Source organism: Bombina bombina, chromosome 6 (assembly GCF_027579735.1).
Source record: "Bombina bombina isolate aBomBom1 chromosome 6, aBomBom1.pri, whole genome shotgun sequence".
NCBI lineage: Eukaryota > Metazoa > Chordata > Amphibia > Anura > Bombinatoridae > Bombina > Bombina bombina.
In genome coordinates this window covers 469,647,199-469,667,071 of record NC_069504.1, presented here as the reverse complement: position 1 = coordinate 469,667,071, position 19,873 = coordinate 469,647,199, and the positions used below count along the sequence as shown (strand labels likewise).

Genomic DNA, 19,873 nt, shown 5'->3' with positions numbered 1-19,873 from the left:
CTGAATAGGATGCTGGGTATAGTAAACTAACTTCAATCTTTGAATAAGAAGCTGGCCGAATAAGGAGCTAACTTCAGCATCATGGGATTTACCATCACTAAAGATTAAGGAAAGTTTAATTGATCAAACGTGTGCAAAACTCATTCTTTATGTGCCTTTGCACAGTGCTAAATACAGCGCTCTGGACAGACCTCTAAAATCAGGATGCTCCCCTGTTAATCTTCCCTTCATTTTGCTCTCTACAGACTTCCTATTCCTGCATTCTAAAAATGATAAACGAGCTATTTCCCTTAAGCAATATTACATCAAATGAACTACATACATGAGAAAAACAAAGTAGTATACGAAATAAAATTAAAAAGCATTTAGAAAAAAAGTAGTAAATGCACAGCATACGAACAAGAAACGTGCACTAAATGATTATATTTTTTGTTATTTCACAAATTCACACTAACTGCTTGAATTGTATTTAGGTTAAATATAAATTATTAAAATTAACAGCTGTAGCTGCATGCGACTATTTGCCAGTTTCTACGGCCATCATTGTCTTATAGTAGGACGTCACTAGAGCGCGCTACACTTCTCTGTTGTCGCGTTATTAATACGTCTTATAACCCGGTCACCTCTATGTTAGAAACCTGCCATGTACAGAACGCTGAGTACCGGGAAACACCGAGGGGTGAGACACGTTATGTAATATAATATGGAATAAGTTGCGACATTAAAATATATATCTCACAGCATACCAGAACATATATCTGTATTACTTATTAAGACTTTTGTTGTATAACAAGGGTACAAAGATAATTACATAACGTATATCTATGTAATAGATGTTTGACGTGTTACATAAAGCTGAATAAAGATATCACGATACATGTACCGTTTACTCCGTCATCACTGAATATACCATGTTGTTACAGCAGGTTACTAGTGCACCCATAGTTTGAATTATAGTTGTGTTACATTTTGTTTTACAAACTGTTCATATTTTTTAAGTAGTTGAATTGGTTATAGATTTATGTAGGTCAATGTACCAGTCTCTGCAAATGCTGGTGCACACTTGTCTATTATATTTTTAAGATAAAAGTAAATATTTTTCAATGTTTAGTGATATTCAGTGTTAGTGCCAACCCTCCTTTAGTTCCAGGGAGCTCCCTCATTTGTCCAAACTTTTTACAATCTCACAGGCTCCCTTATTTGTCTGCTCCTGAGATTTTTTTCCCTTTATTTTTTACAACTTGTAAAAATCTCCAATTCAAACATTTAATATGGTACTCTTATTTAGTTTATAATTTTGACGTATCTGACTTTACTCTCAAAACAAATATGCTAAATAAAAGTAAACCTAAAAAAAAATCAGACTTGTTTTTATTTTTTTGTGCATAATTAGAACTTAGAAATTCTCACTGTAGCCCCTGCCCCCAGAATGATATGGGAGCTGACATCTTTGAAACTTAGGCTACATTCTGACTGGTCTATGCATGAGCAAGTCTGACTTCCTGTTATCTTCTAGGCTATTCACATAATAGTAACAAGCCTAGAAGTTTTATGACATCAGGCTAAGATAAAACTTCCTACAGAGGCCCCTTCCTCCTTTTTTGACAGGAAGCAAAAATGTAGTGTAGAAATAAATAAAAGGTAAAATTCATTTAAACGGATGAATAATAGTATTGCAATTATTTATATTGAAGGGCCAGTAAACGTAGGAAATAATGTTATATAGGGTTAAATAGATATCTCGCAAAGATAACAGAACGCCGCTACTGGCTCTGAGTGGGTCTGTTTTCTTCTCCAAAGTGCTTTGCGGGCACGCTGTCTAGTCACAGCACGAGCGAGCTACATTGAGTTTAATAGCTTGATCGGGCCGGCTGTGATTAGACAGCGTGCCCAGATGCGCTTAGGAGAAGAAAACAGACCCGCTCAGTAAAACCAGGAGCGGCGTTCTGTTTTCTTTGCAAGATATCTATTTAACCCTTCACTTTAGAAATCTGGCGCTAATCTAATGTTATATAATTCTGCACTAATTCTGCACTATGACAGGCTTGAAAATTTTTTGTTTTACTCCCGCAAAAGGGTGTGGTAAAAGTACACATTGGGACCAGCAGAACAGAAACTGCAGCGGATTCAATTACCAGTGCTAGTTACATGGCTGAGTCGTGCCAACTAGTGCTGCTGATCGGATCAGCGGCAGTTTCCACTTTGGACCAGCAGTGCTGTGCAGGTCCTAGCAGTACTTCTTTGTGGCGGATAAACACAAAAATGTGCAGGGTCATTAGTCTTACAATTATATGATCTGTGTCAGTATGGTCTCAAATATGATTGTTATTGTATACCACTACATAGTGTAGAAACAATAAATCTTGGCCATTTTAAAATTACATCTCTAATGGCTATAAAAGTCATTTTTAAGTTATGAATTTCTTACCATTTTGCTTTGAAGAGAGAATGGAAAGGTTTTATTTTTCCCCTCAAGGTGTGTCATTGTATCAAGTCTTAAGAATCCAGGGAAGGAAATCCAGACAGGTGATAGTATTGTACCAGTGTTTGGTATATGACTAGAGACAAATCATTTTTACTCATCAGTTTGATGTGTGACCAGTTACAGAAAAGTAGTGTTTCTACCTATCTAAAATCATGGATTTTTGACACGTTTTTAATTGTATAAACTTCTTGCTTATGGGGTGGATTGTAAGATGCTATAGAATACATAATAAACATTTTGTTTCTGTACTTCGAAGGCCAGTACCCTGCGCAGGTTGCTTAGTACCCTGGTTATTGCTGAACATGACACACAACAGCTGACGCCAGTTACACTAAGTGCCATCTCTGCAGCCAAGAGACTTGGGGGGGATGTGTCCTGCTTGGTGGCTGGGACTGACTGTACCAAGGTAGGTATTTTATTTTTATATATCCATATAACATAAAATAAAGAATGTGTTAGATAATTCAAAACATTCTGTAGAGTTTTATGTGATAATAAAACGCATTGTTTATTGGATTTGTACCCCTGTGTTACTAATACAATTCTGCCTTTAGACTTTTGACAGATAAGACAATTCCATCGTACTGCAAAGTGTCAGAAATACCGTACATATAGCAAATCTTGCAGAATAATATACAATGCTGCAACAGTCACAAAAGGATTGCTTGAGCATTATATATGTGTTGGTGGTAATTGCGATGTACCATGTTTTATATAACAAATGATAGTGTTAGTTTCACATATAACAGATCAAGGCAACATAATGTATTTAGTTTAATAACAACTCTGAACATGAGTAGTACACAAGCAAGCTTGATTTTATTGCTTTTGAAAAGCAAAAGTTTTCACTACAAGATTACTATGTAGATTCCGACTATATTGAGAGCTAACAAATTAAAGGTCTTAAAATGGTTAAAGGGACACTGAACCCAAATTTTTTCTATCGTGATTCAGATAGAGCATGCAACTTTCAAATTTACTCCTATTATCAAATTCTTTTCATTCTCTTGGTATCTTTATTTGAAATGCAAGAATGTAAGTTTAGATGCTGGCCCATTTTTGGTGAACACACTGTTGTTCTTGCTGATTGGTGGGTAAATTCACCTACCAATAAACAAGTGCTTTCCATGGTACTGAACCAAAAAATAGCTTAGATGCCTTCTTTTTCAAATAAAGAAAGCAAGAGAACGAATAAAAATTGATAAGAGGAGTAAATTAGAAAGTTGTTTGCTCTATCTGAATCACGAAAGAAGAAATTTGGGTTCAGTGTCCCTTTAAATGTCTCAAACACACAAAGAAAAATATAATGCTGCTTATGTGTGTTAATTTTTTTCCCTTCTGGTAGTCTATTAAAGGGACAGTAAAGTCAAAATTAATCTTTCATGATTCAGATTGAATATGCAGTTTTAAACAGCTTTCCAATTTACTTCTATTGACAGATTTGCTTTGTTCTCTTGATATTCTGTGTTAAAAAGCAAATCTATGTAGGCTCATAGGATCTCGGGAACGTGCACGTGTCTTTAAACCTCTCTGGTATGGAATAAGATTGCTGTCAAAAACGCAAGCGTGTGTGATTTTTTTTTTTTTATCATTGTACATACATAAGTTGTGACTTCATACGAATACAAATCTAAATTTTCAAATACAATTTTTTTTTTTTTTTTTAGAATACAAATCTTTTATTACAAATACAATTAGATTTTTTTGAAATATGATTTATTTTTTCTTTTCTTTTCGTTTTTTTTTTTTTTTTTTTTTTTTTTGGAATGACACCAGTATGTGTCAAAACATTGTCAAAAATAAATCCAGTTCCCATTTTGCTAAAGTACTTTTGATGTTGCAGCATTCACTTCAGTAGTTTGCCTGGAAAGTAGCTGCTCTTTTGCTTTCAATTAAATGTGGAGAAGACCAGCTGCTAATATAAAAGCTGTGATTAAATAATCAAAATCCATATTCCCTAGTACATTATTGTATAAAACAAGGCATGTTTTATGGTAAAACAAAAACATACTCTAAAAGAAGACCACGTTACAGTGAGTTGTTGCTGTTATCATGAAAACTGTAATTAAAACATACAAATCAATATTGCTCTGTATAGTGTTGTATGATGCAAATGAGAATACTCACTTCTGTCATGTTAAGCCATATTGTATTTTACATGATATATGTTAACAAGTTTACCTGAGATGTTGATGTACTGGGATTGTCAGCCATTTCTCCACATTTAATTGAAAGCAAAAGAGCAGCTACTTCCAAGGCAAACTACTGAAGTAAATGCTGTAGCATCACAAGTCCTTTAGCAAAATGGGAACTAGATTTGTATGTCACAATTTATGTACAACGATAAAGAATCACATGCTTGCCTTTTTGATGGCAATCTTATTCCATACTTTGGCAGCAGTGTTTGCAACAATGTATAACACTGCTAGAAATAATATTGCAAAACACTGCTTCCATAGCGTTCTGAAGGCACGTGCACATTTCTGAGCATCTATTAGCCTACCTAGATCTACTCTTCAACAATATAAAGCAAATTTGCTAACAGAAGTAAATTGGAAAGTTGTTTAAAATTGCATGTTCTGTCTGAGAAATGAAAGTTTAATTTTGACTTTACTGTCCTTTGTTTAATTTGGTAAATCTTTTGAACAATTAATGCATAAGCAAGAGTCATATAGGGTAGGGCTGGACAAACACAAGCATTGTAGTACCTAGAAACTGAATCCAGTGCATTCAATTACTACTGCATTTCTGTTAAGTCACTGTTTTGTGTCTATTAAATGTATAGATTACATACGGATGTCATCCATCCAAATCTCAGTCTGTACAAATTTAAAAGGACATAAATCACAAGATTTTTCTTTTGTGATTAGGACAGAGCATACCTGTCACGAATACCTCAGGAGTTAGCTGAGAAGGGGTTAATTCTGCTTAGTTGTGAACTAAGAACAGTTGTTTGTTTTTAAAAATAGCTGTGTACTGGGTTTGTTTGTGTTTTTCTTTGATGTGCCAGAACCCCTCATAAATAGTTTCTAAAAAACCCTTCCTCCAAATGTTATTGTGTATGCATTGAGTCAATCTGTCAGCTCCAGCGATACCACAGTGCTTCTCCCCCATATCCTGATGAGGTCAATAAAAGGACATTGGTCTAATGCCTATATGTGTTTAAAGACAGGGGGGTTTCTTAGCCCGCCCAGGAGGGTGTGGTCAGGCAACCTAATATATGGAAAATAGGTATAAGAATCCTATTTTTCAGCTATGAGATGTCATTCTTACAAGGGAGGCTGTGACAACACAGAGTAAGCACCCAATTGCTTCATGCCATCTCTCTGGTACCAGATTCCAAAGACTAGCACAGTGTAAGGTTTCTAATTTTCTTCTTTTTATTTTGAAAAACTGTTTGCTAATGTGTAATTTTATTTGTAACAACTTTTTATTAATAATGCATTGTGCATAAAATTTTTGTCATAATAAATAATTCTTTTATTAAGTTTGGCCTTTGTCTAATAATTGAACCATGTTACTGAAAGAGACTGGAATATTAGAACTGTATAATTTAGGTTATTTTCTGCTAAATTGTACTCAGAAAGTTAATGTGCAAGGCTGGGTTTTTCCTTAGGATTTTCCCTTTAATAAATCATAAGTGGTGGCATTAAAGGGAAGTTTGGGCATTTCTTTTAAGTCTAGTACAGACTAGAGAGTGTTGTTAACCCTTGCACCCACTGAACTAAATCACAAGCTGGTCTGGTGTGGCTAGATTGTGACATATTAGTGAGAGTAGAAGGGGTCTGATAATCCTTTCTGTGCCAAATAAGTGACTGGCGCAGGGTTGGATAACCTTGGTTAGTCACAAATTGGTGGGCAGCGGTGTAGATCTTCTTTTTTTTTTTTTATTAGATTTTAGTGCTTGCGGATTTGCGAATGTGAAAATCCTGGTACTAAAAGAAATTGTTTCTTACAATTTCCAAAGGATAAAACTCAGTGCATTATATAGTCACACATTGCAAACTGTCCCCTTCCCTATTCTGTTTTTCTTTTCTATTTTATTTTTGGTATGGAGTCATACGAGCAGCAAACTAAAGAGACACTGGCACTCTTATGCCAGGAGCGTGATATTCCAACACGTGGAAAGAACAAAGATGGACTAATACAAGCTCTTTTGGAATATAACAGCCAAGCCGCCTCAGGAGAGGTATCTGCAGCTGTGGGCAGTGATTCATCAGGATCTGAGGATCCATTGGACTGTTATTTGCAAACTGCTCTGAAACATATGGGCTCTGTGGATGCAAGTTTGCTCATGGAGCTGATTGCCAAATTTTATGAGAGACAGGCTGCTGAACGACAGGCTGAGAGTATCAGCTACAGCTTGTACGGTTGGAGAGAGGGATGGTCTCACCTGTTGTTAGTGAACCTAGAGACATACCTGCTCCCAGAGTGCGTGCAGAGAATTTTCCCACTCTGGAGAAAGATGGCGATGTGGATGTATTCCTGCATAGCTTTGAGAAAGTTTAGACCGTTCCAGCTGCCAAGGGAGCAGTGGGCCAAGTACCTTACCCCTGGCCTGAAAGGTCCTGCACTGGAGGCTTTTTCTGAACTACCCCCAGAGTTTGATCAGGACTATGATTCCATTAAAGCTGCACTGCAGAGGAGGTATAATCTTACTCCTGAGGTGTACAGGAAAAAATTCCATTCTCTGCAGAATGGTTTGTCAGAGAGCTATACTGCAGCTGTTTGGAACTTGATGACAGCCTTTAAACAGTGGGTCAGAGGATTAAAAGTTGCCACTATGGAGAAGCTGAAAGATTTGATCGTGAAGGAGCAATTTATGCAGCTGTGCCCAGCAGAAGTTCAAGAATGGGTTTTGGACCTTAAACCCATAACAGCATTGGAAGCTGGTGAGCTGGCTGATTTTTATACAGCCAACAGGTCCCCAGGGAATGGGAGAAAATCCTTTTCTAAGGGGGGATCCACCTGGAAAGGAGCTGCTGCATGACCCCTCTTCACAAAACCTGCTGTGCCTTTGTCTAGTGTGTCTGCTACCTCTGGGAAAGGAGGGGCGGGTGCTGCACTTGGGCAGGGAGATACCCGCAAGTGTTTTGCTTGTCAAAAAATGGGTCACATCAGCACTAACTGCCCAGAGAGGAAGAAACCTTCAGCATCAGCAGGAGGAGGCCGCTCCTCAGGATTATCATCTTCGGTTTGTTTGTAACCCGGCCAGAGGAAAGTACCAATGAGAACCTGCAACCTGTGACTGTTGGAGAGAAGGTGAGATTGGGGCTTAGGGACACGGGTGCAGAAGTGACTATTGTGCGTCCAGAGCTAGTGAGCTCGGAGGACATTATCCCTGGAAAGACTCTAGCAGTAAAAGGGATTGGGGGAGTACAACCTGCAGTGCCTATGGCACGAGTATATCTAGATTGGGGAGCAGGAAGAGGGTTAAGAGATGTGGGAGTGTCAGATAATATTCCTACAAATGTATTGCTTGGTACTGATTTGGGTAGATTGTCACAGTATATACCTGATCATGATACCTGTGACCTAGGCAAACAAGACATTGGTCCTAATGTACAAGAGACCATGTGTAACTATGCCCAGATATGTGCTGAAGGGGAGGGGGGGGCAGGGTGTGTGTGTGACGCAGCCTTTACCTGAACCAGACATGTCTGGTGTGTGAACCAATCATCCCCAAGTACCAAAAGTGTGTAGAAGTAGTGCCAGAGGGGGAGGGCCCCTCTGTATCAGTGGTGACCCGACAGCAGTCTGCCCAGATTAGGGAGCAGGGGGTGCTTCAGCCCGAGGACCCAGGGGAGAACACTGATAAGGAAGGTGGGGGGCCTCAAACAGCACAGCCACTAATAATTGGTCAGTCAGGATTTTCAGCAGGCCCAGGGGACTGATCCCACACTAGAGAAGATCAGGGACCTAGCTAGGCAGCTGCCTGCTGACTCTGATAAAGAGAGAGAGTGTACTGGGATAAAGGGAGGTTGTACCGGGAGTCCATTCCAGTGGAGGGACAGGATCCCTGGCTAGCTGAGAGACAGTTAGTGGTACCTAAACCGTTTAGAGCGCAACTGTTGGGAGTGGCCCATGAAATTCCTATGGCAGGACATCTAGGGGTACAGAGAACCAAAGCCCGGTTGTTCATCACTTTTATTGGCAGGGGATGGGTACTGATGTTGCTAATTATTGTCGCTCCTGTCCTGCATGTCAGAAAGTGGGGAAACCTGGAGAGGTGGACGTGCCCCTTTAATTACCCTCCCCATAGTGACTGAGCCCTTTGAGAGGGTGGCTGTGGATATAGTAGGGCCCCTAGCTGTCCCAAGCAGTTCAGGGAAAAGATTCATTCTGACGGTAGTGGATTATGCGACCTGCTACCTAGAGGCGGTGGCCCTGTCATCTATCAGGGCTGATAAAGTGGCTGATGCTTTATTGGGTATCTTTTCAAGGGTAGGTTTCCCTAAGGAAATGCTAACTGATCAGGGCATGCAATTTATGTCTGGCCTGATGCAGAGTCTATGTAAAAAGGTACAGGTAGAACACCTAGTGACTAGCCCATACCAACCCCAGACCAATGGCTTGTGTGAAAGGTTTAATGGGACCCTGAAGCAGATGCTCAAAACCTTTGTGGAGTCACAGGGGAAGGACTGGGAGCATTACCTGCCGCACCTCCTATTTGCTTATAGAGAGGTGCCCCAGGAATCCACTGGTTTCTCCCCCTTTGAACTCCTATGTGGACGCAGAGTGCGTGGCCCCCTTGATCTGATCAGGGAGGAGTGGGAAGGGAAATTCGGCGCTCAAGAGACCTCGGTAGTAGACTATGTAATAAGGTTCAGGGACAGAATGCATAGCCTAGTGGGGGAGGTACAGGAAAACCTAAAGGCTGCCCAGTCTAAGCAGAAGCAGTGGTATGACAGGAATGCCAGAGAGAGAGTGTATGATGTGGGACAGAAAGTGCTTATTTTAATACCCATGAGACCGAACAAACTACAGGCTGTCTGGGAGGGTCCATTTACTATCCTAAAGAGAAGGAATGATGTGAACTATGTGGTGTCTCTGGATGAGGAGGGTAAAAGGCAGAAAATCTATCATGTAAATATGATAAAAGCCTATTATGACAGAGAACCCACCGTGTTAACTGTGTGTAGTTTGCCTGGAGAAGAGCATGAGACTTACCCCCTTGTTGATTTACTGGCCCCCACCAGAAAACACAACACCCTAGAAGCTGCCCAGATTAGTGCCCACTTAACTGGGGATCAGCGGCATCAGCTGTCTGAGGTGCTTAGGCCTTACTATAGCGTGTTCACAGGGAAGCCTGGCAGGGCACACTTAGTCACACATCATGTAGATACTGGGAGTCACCATCCCTTCAGACAAACAGCGTACAGGGTATCCTTGCAGGTCAGTGCTGACATAAAAAGGTAGATAGAGGAGATGCTAGAGCTGGGAGTGATTTGCAAGTCCCATAGCCCCTGGGCCTCCCCAGTAGTACTAGTCCCCAAAAAGGACAAAACCACTAGGTTATGTGTAGATTACAGAAAGCTAAACTTAGTGACTGAATTTGACGCCTATCCTATGCCTCGCATAGATGAGCTACTGGACAGGCTAGCAGGGGCCAAGTTTCTTAGTATCATGGATCTCAGCAGGGGATACTGGCAGATCCCTATGACCCCAGAAGCACAAGAGAGGTCTGCCTTTATCACTCCTTTTGGGTTGTATGAATTCCAAGTGATGCCCTTTGGGATGAAAAATGCCCCTGCCACATTCCAACGGCTAGTTAACCACTTATTGGAGGGGCTAGAGGGGGAAGCTGTTGCATACCTGGATGATATTGCAGTGTTCAGTGATACCTGGGAGGAACACCTCACACATTTAGCCAGTGTATTGGACCGAATAGCCACTGCTGGGCTAACTATTAAACCAGATAAGTGTCAGCTGGGCATGGGGGAGGTCCAGTACTTGGGTCACCTGGTGGGAGGAGGGGTACTGCGCCCCGAGCCAAGTAAAACTGAAGCCATAATGGCCTGGCCCACCTCTAAGACAAAGAAACAGGTTATGTCCTTCCTGGGTACCGCAGGGTACTATAGAAAGTTTGTGCCACGACAATCTATCTGAATTAGGGGGATTTCCGGTGGGCGGTAACATCGGAGTGGCGCGAAGCTAGCGTTTGCTCCGTGTATACTTCGTGTATACTCTAACCGCCAGTCACAGGCTCTAGGCCCAAAAGAGCCGAGCAAAGAGTACCAGTTTGGGAGCGCTTCTCATCGACCATCGTGAAGCCTTGACAGGCTACGCTCAGCGGGTACGTGACACAGAGATAACAAAGGCACTCCACCGAACATATCCCACAGCCAGTAAAGCTCCCTGGCAGGAGCAACGCTGCTCAGGAAAATGCCCATGAACATGGACATGGAGCTACAAGACTGACGATAATAGAAGAGAAAGCCATCCTCGCAGATAAGTACTCACACATCAGACTATGTGCGGTAAAAGCCGCTGCAAGGTTATTTTCTTTCTCTGACTATGAGGATATGAATGTGTGCAGTTTTATTAGTCTGGGTGCAGGGAAGACTGTGACTGATATTTGGTAACAATTGAGATAACAACACTAAGGCCTGAGGTATTCATCTGTTTTATCGGCCTAATTTCTGTTATTGCTGGCTGGGGAAAAAAAAAAAAAGAATAACTAGACAAAGAACTCAGTTGGAAACGTGATCCCTGGTCTGGGTACTCCATAGGGGGAAGTTGTTGTGATGGCCCATATCTGTGTGACAGTATAAAGAGAGTCACTGAAGCAGGTCTCTGGAAATCCAACAGGCTGTTTTCTTTCCCCTATTGGAAGGTGCTATATATTGCCCCAGTGAAGAAAACTGTTACACACAAATCTGACTCAACAAACCCTACACTTTCATATCTGAACGCACTGCGTTGTTGAAAAAAAAGAAAAATTAAGAGAAAGAATACAGATATATTGAGAAAAGGAAACCCGGGGGCTAATTACTCAGCTCAGATCTATAATACACATAAAAGTGCAACTCTATAGGCACTAAGCAAAGCCTGAGTTTGAGGGGACTTAACTGCAATATACCATAATATACTATACTGAAGAATATACTGTGTGCCTAGTGTGTAAGTCTGGGATAAGTACGTAAGAATTCTGTGCTGTGTTTGAGGCCTGAAGCTCCCAGTGAAGAAACTGGTACTAGCTGGTATTTTGAATATACTGACAGTGGTCACGGATCTTGGTTGTGATAACAGTCTGAGTAAAAGATCCACTATATTAACAGGAAGAAAAATCAGAAAGCCTGGTGTGCAAGTCTGGGATTAGCATGCAAGAGGACTGTGTTTTGATAAAAATGCTGAACCCAGTGAAGAACTAGGTAGCGGGTGACACTTGGAAAGACTGTTATTTCCTTCTGACAAAGATATATTAACCCAGGACCAACTGTGCTGTATATGATTAAGCTTTAGAGTTTTGTTATATGTTGTAAAAACACCCATGGTTTCACCTTTGTGAAGAATGTACAGTGTGGCTAGGGTATAAGTTTGGGACCCTGATCCAGTGGGTTTGTGTTGTGAACAGAATGTAGGGACTGCAGTGAAAAACCTGGCAGTTGGTTCAAGTTGGTTTTTTTTTTTTTTGAAGGTTTGATAGGCTAGATTGATAAAATAGAAGAGTGTAAAGTAATTTGAACTCTGTCTTTTTTATTTTTTAAGATTGAAGGCTTCACAACGATTAAAAGTAAATAAGAGGTTAAACTCACAGAAATAACTTAGCTTAGAAAATTGTATAGCGCTTAACATTACAACTCATCCCTTGTTGGGTACTTGATAGATATATATATATATATATATATATATATATATATATATATATATATATATATATATATATATATATATATATATATATATATATATATATATATATATATATATATATATATATAGATATATAGATATATAGATATATAGATATATAGATATATAGATATATAGATATATAGATATATAGATATATAGATATATAGATATATAGATATATAGATATATAGATATATATAGATATATAGATATATAGATATATAGATATATAGATATATATAGATATATATAGATATATATAGATATATATAGATATAGATAGATAGATAGATATATAGATAGATATATATATATATAGATATATATAGATATATATATAGATATATATATAGATATATATATAGATATATATATATATATATATATATATATTTTTTTTTTCCCTCTCTCCCCTCACACACTCCTACACTAAATATTCACTTTTGACCCACGACACCATCTTACACTTTTGATTTTTTTATTCCCTCTGTAGACTCTGGTTTAGTCCTTGATCACTTAGACTTACACCTGCCCAAGTGGCTCATACTCACTACTAACACTTTTTCACATTAGTTTTACTCACACACTTTCCCCCCCCCCTTTTTTTTTTTTTTTTTTTTCTCTCTCTCTTTTGTCTTCCCCTTCCTGTGGTACATTTTTATAAATACAAGTGATTATTAATGGATAAGTTTATCCAGAATTCAAAAGATAAGTCCCCAGCTGTAATGTCAGCCAAAACTAGGGAAAGAAATAAGAACAAGAATACAATCGATCCCATACAAGAGAATTTAGATAGTGCGAACACACCTCATGTTAACATAGATACACAAATGTTAATAACTCAAATTTCTGCTTTATTGATGCCACAGTTTGATAATCTCAGACTAGAAATATCAACGGTATCAAATGAGTTAAAACATTTTAATGCAAGAATAGGAGAAATAGAAAATAGAATATCGAACCTAGAGGATCAACTGACTATTAAAAGTAATAGGATCGAAGAGTTAACTGGACAAATTGCAAAATTACAAGTCAGAGCAGATGTTGCTGAAGATAGATCAAGAAGAAATAATCTAAGGTTCATAGGTATATCTGAAAAATATGTAAATAGTGAGTTAGAAGCACTTATCACCAAAGAAATACCAAGGAAACTGGGCATGCAAAGGGAAGGATTAGAAATCATAGCTGAGCGGATACATAGACTGGGTTCAAGTAAGCAATATTTGGGTGAAGACCCTATGGGCAGATCCCGCACTAGGCCAGTGATAGCAAAATTCTTGAACTATAAGGACAAAACTGAAATCTTAAAATACTTTAAAAAACTCTCAGAACCTCTCCGGTTGGATGACAGGAAAGTCCTTATCTTTCAAGACTTTTCAATGGAAACCTCGAATAAAAGGAAAATAATGTCACAAATGTGCTCGCAATTTATTCAAAAGGGGTTACAGGCATTTGTAGTCTATCCTGCTATCTTGAAAGTAGGAGGTAAGGATGGCTTTAAATCCTTTCAGAATAATGAAGAAGCTAAACAGTATTATGTCACAGTTTGTCAGGATTTATGACATAAAGGAGAACAGCGTTAACATTTTAACTGGTTTTGATTTGTATTTTCTCTTTTTTTTTTTTTTTTTTTTTGTTTTGTCTTCTTATCAGCCTCTCCTAAAGTTAAGGATATGTCTAGTAGTGTTGGAAAATCTGTGGTTGGTAGCTTGCATAGAATAAAATTAGGAACTTACTAGGTCTTACATCTTGGAATGTTGGTGGTATTGTCTCCCCTATTAAAAGAAAGACAATCCTAAAGCATCTTAAAAAATTAAACACTGATATTGCCTTTCTCCAGGAAGTCAGGTTGTCTGCAATAGAATTAGCTAAATTAAAAGTTAATTGGGTAAAAGAAGTAGTTGCCACTCCGTGTTTAGAAAGGAAAAAGGGTGTAGCCATACTACTTGGCAAGAATCTAGAATATAAAATTATTGAAGTTAAAAGAGATGACAATGCACGCTATATTATTATCGAAATAGAAATAAAAAAAAAGATTTATACTTTGTGTAATGTCTATGGTCCAAATAATCTGGACCCGGAATTTTGGAATAAATTGCAGGTATTAATGTTAAAGTATAATGAAAAAAATTTAATAATTGCTGGTGACTTTAATTTAACACCTAGATTCCCACTAGACAGGAAAAGCACAAAAGGTAGGAAAAAGGATTCTAGAATATCGAAGGAAATGAGAATCCTGCATACATTTAAAAAATCACTTTAAGTCCATGATATTTGGAGACTCCAATATCCAGATTTAAAAAGATTTACATGCTTATCAAAATCACTAGAATCACTATCGAGGATTGATTTCTTCCTGATATCCGAGTCCTTATTGCTGGCTAACCCAAAGGCAGATATAAAAGATGTGATCATATCTGATCACGCTCCTATTACACTAGAACTTACCCTAGAGGAAATATTAACAAGAGTTCCTAAAAGAAACTTCTTCCACTTCCCGAAATATATGCTGAAAAATGCATCTTTTGTAGCTATGTTAAGAGAAAAATTCAATATTTTTATAAATTTGAACAGAGAATATCTAGATAGGATAGAAATATTGTGGGAAACAGCTAAATCAGTGTTAAGGGGAGAAATAATAAGCTATATGGCCATATTTAAAAAGAAAAGAAAGAGAAGGGAAGAACAATTAACGAATCAAGTTATAAATTCTTATAATAGATACCTATCAAGTACTACAAAAAAGAACTGGTTCAGGTATACCCAGGCAAAACAAGAAAGGGACACATTCTATACACAAGAAACTATTAGAGAAGATCTCAAAAGTAAAGCTAAGTTTATGAAATTTGGTAATAAAACAGGTAGTCTTCTAGCGAAAGTAGTTAAATCTGAAAAAAAAAACTAATACAATACCGGTAATAAAAGTGGAAGATAAATATATACATGACCCGTTAGAAATAAACGAGATCTTTTACCAAATATACAGCAAATTTTATGGGGCATCTGAGTTAGACAGCTCGAATAAAAGGCGGTTCTGGGATTCAATAACTACTCCTAAAATAACACTGGAAGAAGTTAATACAATTAATCAGCCTATTACGATAGAAGAAGTAGAAACAACAATTAATAAGATTAAATTAAATAAAGCACCTGGGCCGGATCATCTGCCAGCCGAGTTCTATAAAATTTTAAAAAAAGAAATTGCACCATATTTGACCAAATTATATAACTGGTATTACTCCGAAAATTCTAGCATGTCAAAGAACTTCACTAAAGCAAATACAATTCTGATATATAAAAAAGGAAGGGACCCTGAGAAGCCAGACGCATACAGACCTATTTCCCTACTAAATGTGGACTATAAGATCTTAGCAATAATTGTCGCGGAAAGATTAAAAAATTTTTTCGCTAATATCATACATACAAATCAAGTAGGGTTTATGAATAATCGAAGTTCTGTGGTTAATATACGTAAAGCTTGCATTATTATTGAATATTTTAACGATCTGGCAGATAAACATCAGGAGATAAAAGAAGATGCAGCCTTAATAGCCATAGATGCAGAAAAAGCTTTTGATGCGGTACAGTGGGATCATCTTTTCACATCACTGTCTAAGTTTGGTTTCTCGGGCCCTTTTCTAAATTATATCAAAGCAATATATAAAAATCCGATATCTGTAATTTCAGTAAATGGAGTGGAATCCGCAGATATTGCTCTGAAAAGAGGTACAAGACAAGGTTGTCCCTTGTCACCTTTCTTGTTCAACCTGTCTATTGAATCATTAGCTATTAAAATTCGTCAAGAGATGCAAGGGATTGTTTGTAATAATATAGAGGAAAAGATCTTGCTATATGCTGATGACGTTTTGATATTCCTGAGAAATAGCAATCGGAGCATACCACAACTTATGGACATAATAGAGCTATATAGCTCCTTTTCGGGTTATAGAGTTAATTTTAATAAAACTGAACTCTTATGGCTTAATAAACAAAAAGAATCTAATACTTTATTTCCCTATAAAGTAGTAGATCAGATTACATATCTTGGAATTAATCTCAGTAAGAACCCTAAGTTGTGGTATGACTTGAATGTTAAACCAATTTTACAGAAAATTACTGACCAGTTAAATGTGTGGAAATATATTCCCTTGGCCCTGTCAGGTAAAATTAGTTTAATCAAAATGATTATTTTCCCAAAGATACTGTATAAAATGCAGAATTTACCTTTACTCATTAAATCCACAGATATTAAAGTATTCAATAAAAATATAATCGATTTTCTGTGGGGTAAGAAAAGAAAAAAAATCTCTCTCAAAATATTGTGTCTTTTAAAGGAATCTGGAGGATTCGCACTCCCAGATATAGGGAAATATAACTTAGCATGCCATGTTAAAATTGCAGCGGAATGGCTGCTAGATAAGGAATATTATACAGCAAGGTCATTGGAAGAGGGAATAGTGAAACCCTATTCTCTAAAGGCTCTTTTACATACTAAAGTTGCAGATATTCCTAAAAAGATCAAAAAGATCAGCTCAGTTATGAGTATTATAAAAGCGTGGCAGCAGTATTGCAAGAAATTAAAAGTTAATTATACAATATCTAATTATTTAACAATTACTGGCTACCCCCTTTTCCCGGAAGCGTTAAAATCTGCAGTCTTCCATAGGTGGAAAAGTAAGGGATTGATATATATTGGTCAAATGATTAATTTCAACACAGAAAATCCGTACATTAAGACGTTTGAGGAATTAAGAGCTGAATTCGATTTACCCAATAAATTTTTTTTTTGCGTACCTACAATTAAGGAGTTTAGCCAATAAGCTATTACACCTCCAAAATAAGGACTGGGATTGGCCCTCACTTATGCTGAACTTTAATTTAAGTAAAGCAGGAGATTTCTCGATTAGAAAATGGTACAATGAATCTTTGAGACAGGAGGGTAGCTTAAACTTAAAGCTCATCGTCAAAAAATGGCAACTGAAGGGGTTTAGAGAATGTAATGAAGATCGTATATATAATAGTATTAATAAAATAAATAAGATTTTCACTTCTACTAATTTTAGAGAAGCACATATCTTCTTGCTTAATCAAACATACCTGACACCATGTGCCATGTCAAGATGGAACAGCCAAATTAAGGATAAATGTGCGAAATGTGGTAACAGTGGGGCTGATATTGTACACTATTTTTGGGAATGTACATTAGTTAGGCAGTATTGGAATAAAATAAGTTTTCTACTCTCAAGGATATTAAAAACAGGGATATCAATCTCCCGAGACACAGTCTTTTTCCTATTACATGCAGATTCCAGAATAAAAAATAAATTATTTATCGAATTAGTGATAGGGGTGGCAAGGTTTCTATTACTGAGAACTTGGATCTCAAAAAAACTACCATCCATAGCAGAAGTGAGTAACTTTATCTTTAAACAAATGACACTAGAACAATGTATGATAGAACAAGATAAAAGTAAGGAAGTCGAGACTTTCTTTAAAAAGTGGGAAATTTTCATATATTCCCAGGCAATAGATATACAGAAGAAAATTATTTATCCGTTAAGATCAACAGAATACGTTATGAATGCAACACTAAGAGGGGAATTGCCGCAGGTATAACAAGTCATTACCTTAGAGAATTGAATGCGACCGTAAACTAGAAGGCTGATAAGATTACATAAATTTTTTGCGTATTTATTTATTTATTGTTTTCTTTTTCTTTTGCTTCTTTTAGTTTTATGTGTTGTATAGCAATTCTTATTAGAAAATAAGCCCACAGAGGAGACATATTGGAAGTCATAGTTGGGACAGATAGTGAAGAGTCCAGTTTATTCTAGCTATAGAGTTTAATGTTATGATTTGTTCAATGCATGGTTGCTGGATTTTTCCTTTTGTTTCATGGTATTCTCCTTCCTTTAGAAGAGAACGCCATGACAGATATTTCTTTTACTGTTATAATATTGAGACTGTTTCCCGCTGCTATTGTCTTCACCTTTTTCTTTTTTCTGTACCCCATCTGTGCTCTCAATAAAAATATTTATAAAAAAAAAAAGAAAGTTTGTGCCACACTATAGTACCATAGCCAAACCCCTAACATACCTTATAAAAGAAAACCTACCTCAAACAGTCAAATGGACCCCTGAGTGTGACAGAGCTTTTAATTAATTGAAAATTGCCCTTACGGACTCCCCTATACTACAGGCCCCTGATTTCCATAGGAGATTCGTAGTGCAAACGGATGCTTCCAACTATGGGCTAGGGGCTGAGTCAGGTGGATAAGAAAGGTGAGAACACCCCATTGTGTACCTCAGCAGGAAATTACTTCCACAAGAAGTGGCATATGCCACTGTGGAAAAAGAGTGCCTTGCTATAGTTTGGGTCTTGCAAAAGCTACAGCCTTATCTGTATGGACGCCAGTTTACAGTGATAACTGACCACAACCCCTTACACTGGTTACATAGGGTAGTTGGCTCAAATGGTAAACTCCTCAGGTGGAGCCTAGCTCTACAACATGAGTTTACCATCCAACATAAAAAGGGCAGTATGCATGGTAACGCTGATGGTCTTTCACGCCAGGAGGAGTGTCCTCTTTGATACGCAGCTGGAGTGGCTTGTAGCCACCCCCTTTTACGTCTCTTATTGGGGAAAGTGTCACGAATACCACAGGAGTTAGCTGAGAAGGGGTTAATTCTGCTTAGTTGTGAACTAAGAACAGTTGTTTGTTTTTTAAAAATCGCTGTGTACTGGGTTTGTTTGTGTTTTCTTTAATGTGCCAGAACCCCTTAAATAGTTTCTAAAAAACCCTTCCTCCAAATGTTATTGTGTATGCATTGAGTCAATCTGTCAGTTCCAGAGATACCACAGTGCTTCTCCCCATATCCTGATGAGGTCAATAAAAGGACATTGGTCTAATGCCTATATATATTTAAAGACAGGGGGGTTTCTTAGCCCGCTTAGGAGGGTGTGGTCAGGCAACCTAATATATGGAAAATAGGTATAAGAATCTTATTTTTCAGCTATGAGATGTCATTCTTACAAGGGAGGCTGTGTCTAATAATTGAACCACGTTACTGAAAGAGACTGGAATATTAGAACTGTATAATTTAGGTTATTTTCTGCTAAATTGTACTCAGAAAGTTAATGTGCAAGGCTGGGTTTTTCCTTAGGATTTTCCCTTTAATAAATCATACGTGGTGGCAGCATTGTTGGTTTAGTTTGGGTGGCATTAAAGGGGAGTTTGGGCATTTCTTTTAAGCCTAGTACAGACTAGAGAGTGTTGTTAACCCTTGCACTCACTGAACTAAATCACAAGCTGGTCTGATGTGGCTAGATTGTGACATATTAGTGAGAGTAGAAGGGGTCTGATAACCCTTTCTGTGCCCATTAAGTGACTGGCGCAGGATTGGATAACCTTGGTTCGTCACAATACCATTTTAAACAACTTTCCAATATTCTTCTGTTATCAAATTTGCTTCATTACCTTAGTATCCTTTGTTAAAGAAACAGCAGTGCACTTCTGGGAGCTAGCTGAAC

General features: G+C 37.8%; 1 protein-coding gene across 1 annotated transcript in view; it reads left to right on the top strand.

The window, feature by feature from the left end:
• The first annotated feature begins 574 nt into the window (after window positions 1–574).
• Window positions 575–19,873, top strand: part of ETFA (electron transfer flavoprotein subunit alpha) — a 135,157-nt gene continuing 115,858 nt past the window's right edge. The window contains exons 1-2 of the mRNA XM_053717258.1: window positions 575–679; window positions 2,742–2,891. Of these exons, the coding sequence (XP_053573233.1) occupies window positions 644–679; window positions 2,742–2,891 (186 nt within the window). The 5' untranslated portion in view covers window positions 575–643. The remainder of the gene's footprint in view (window positions 680–2,741; window positions 2,892–19,873) is intronic.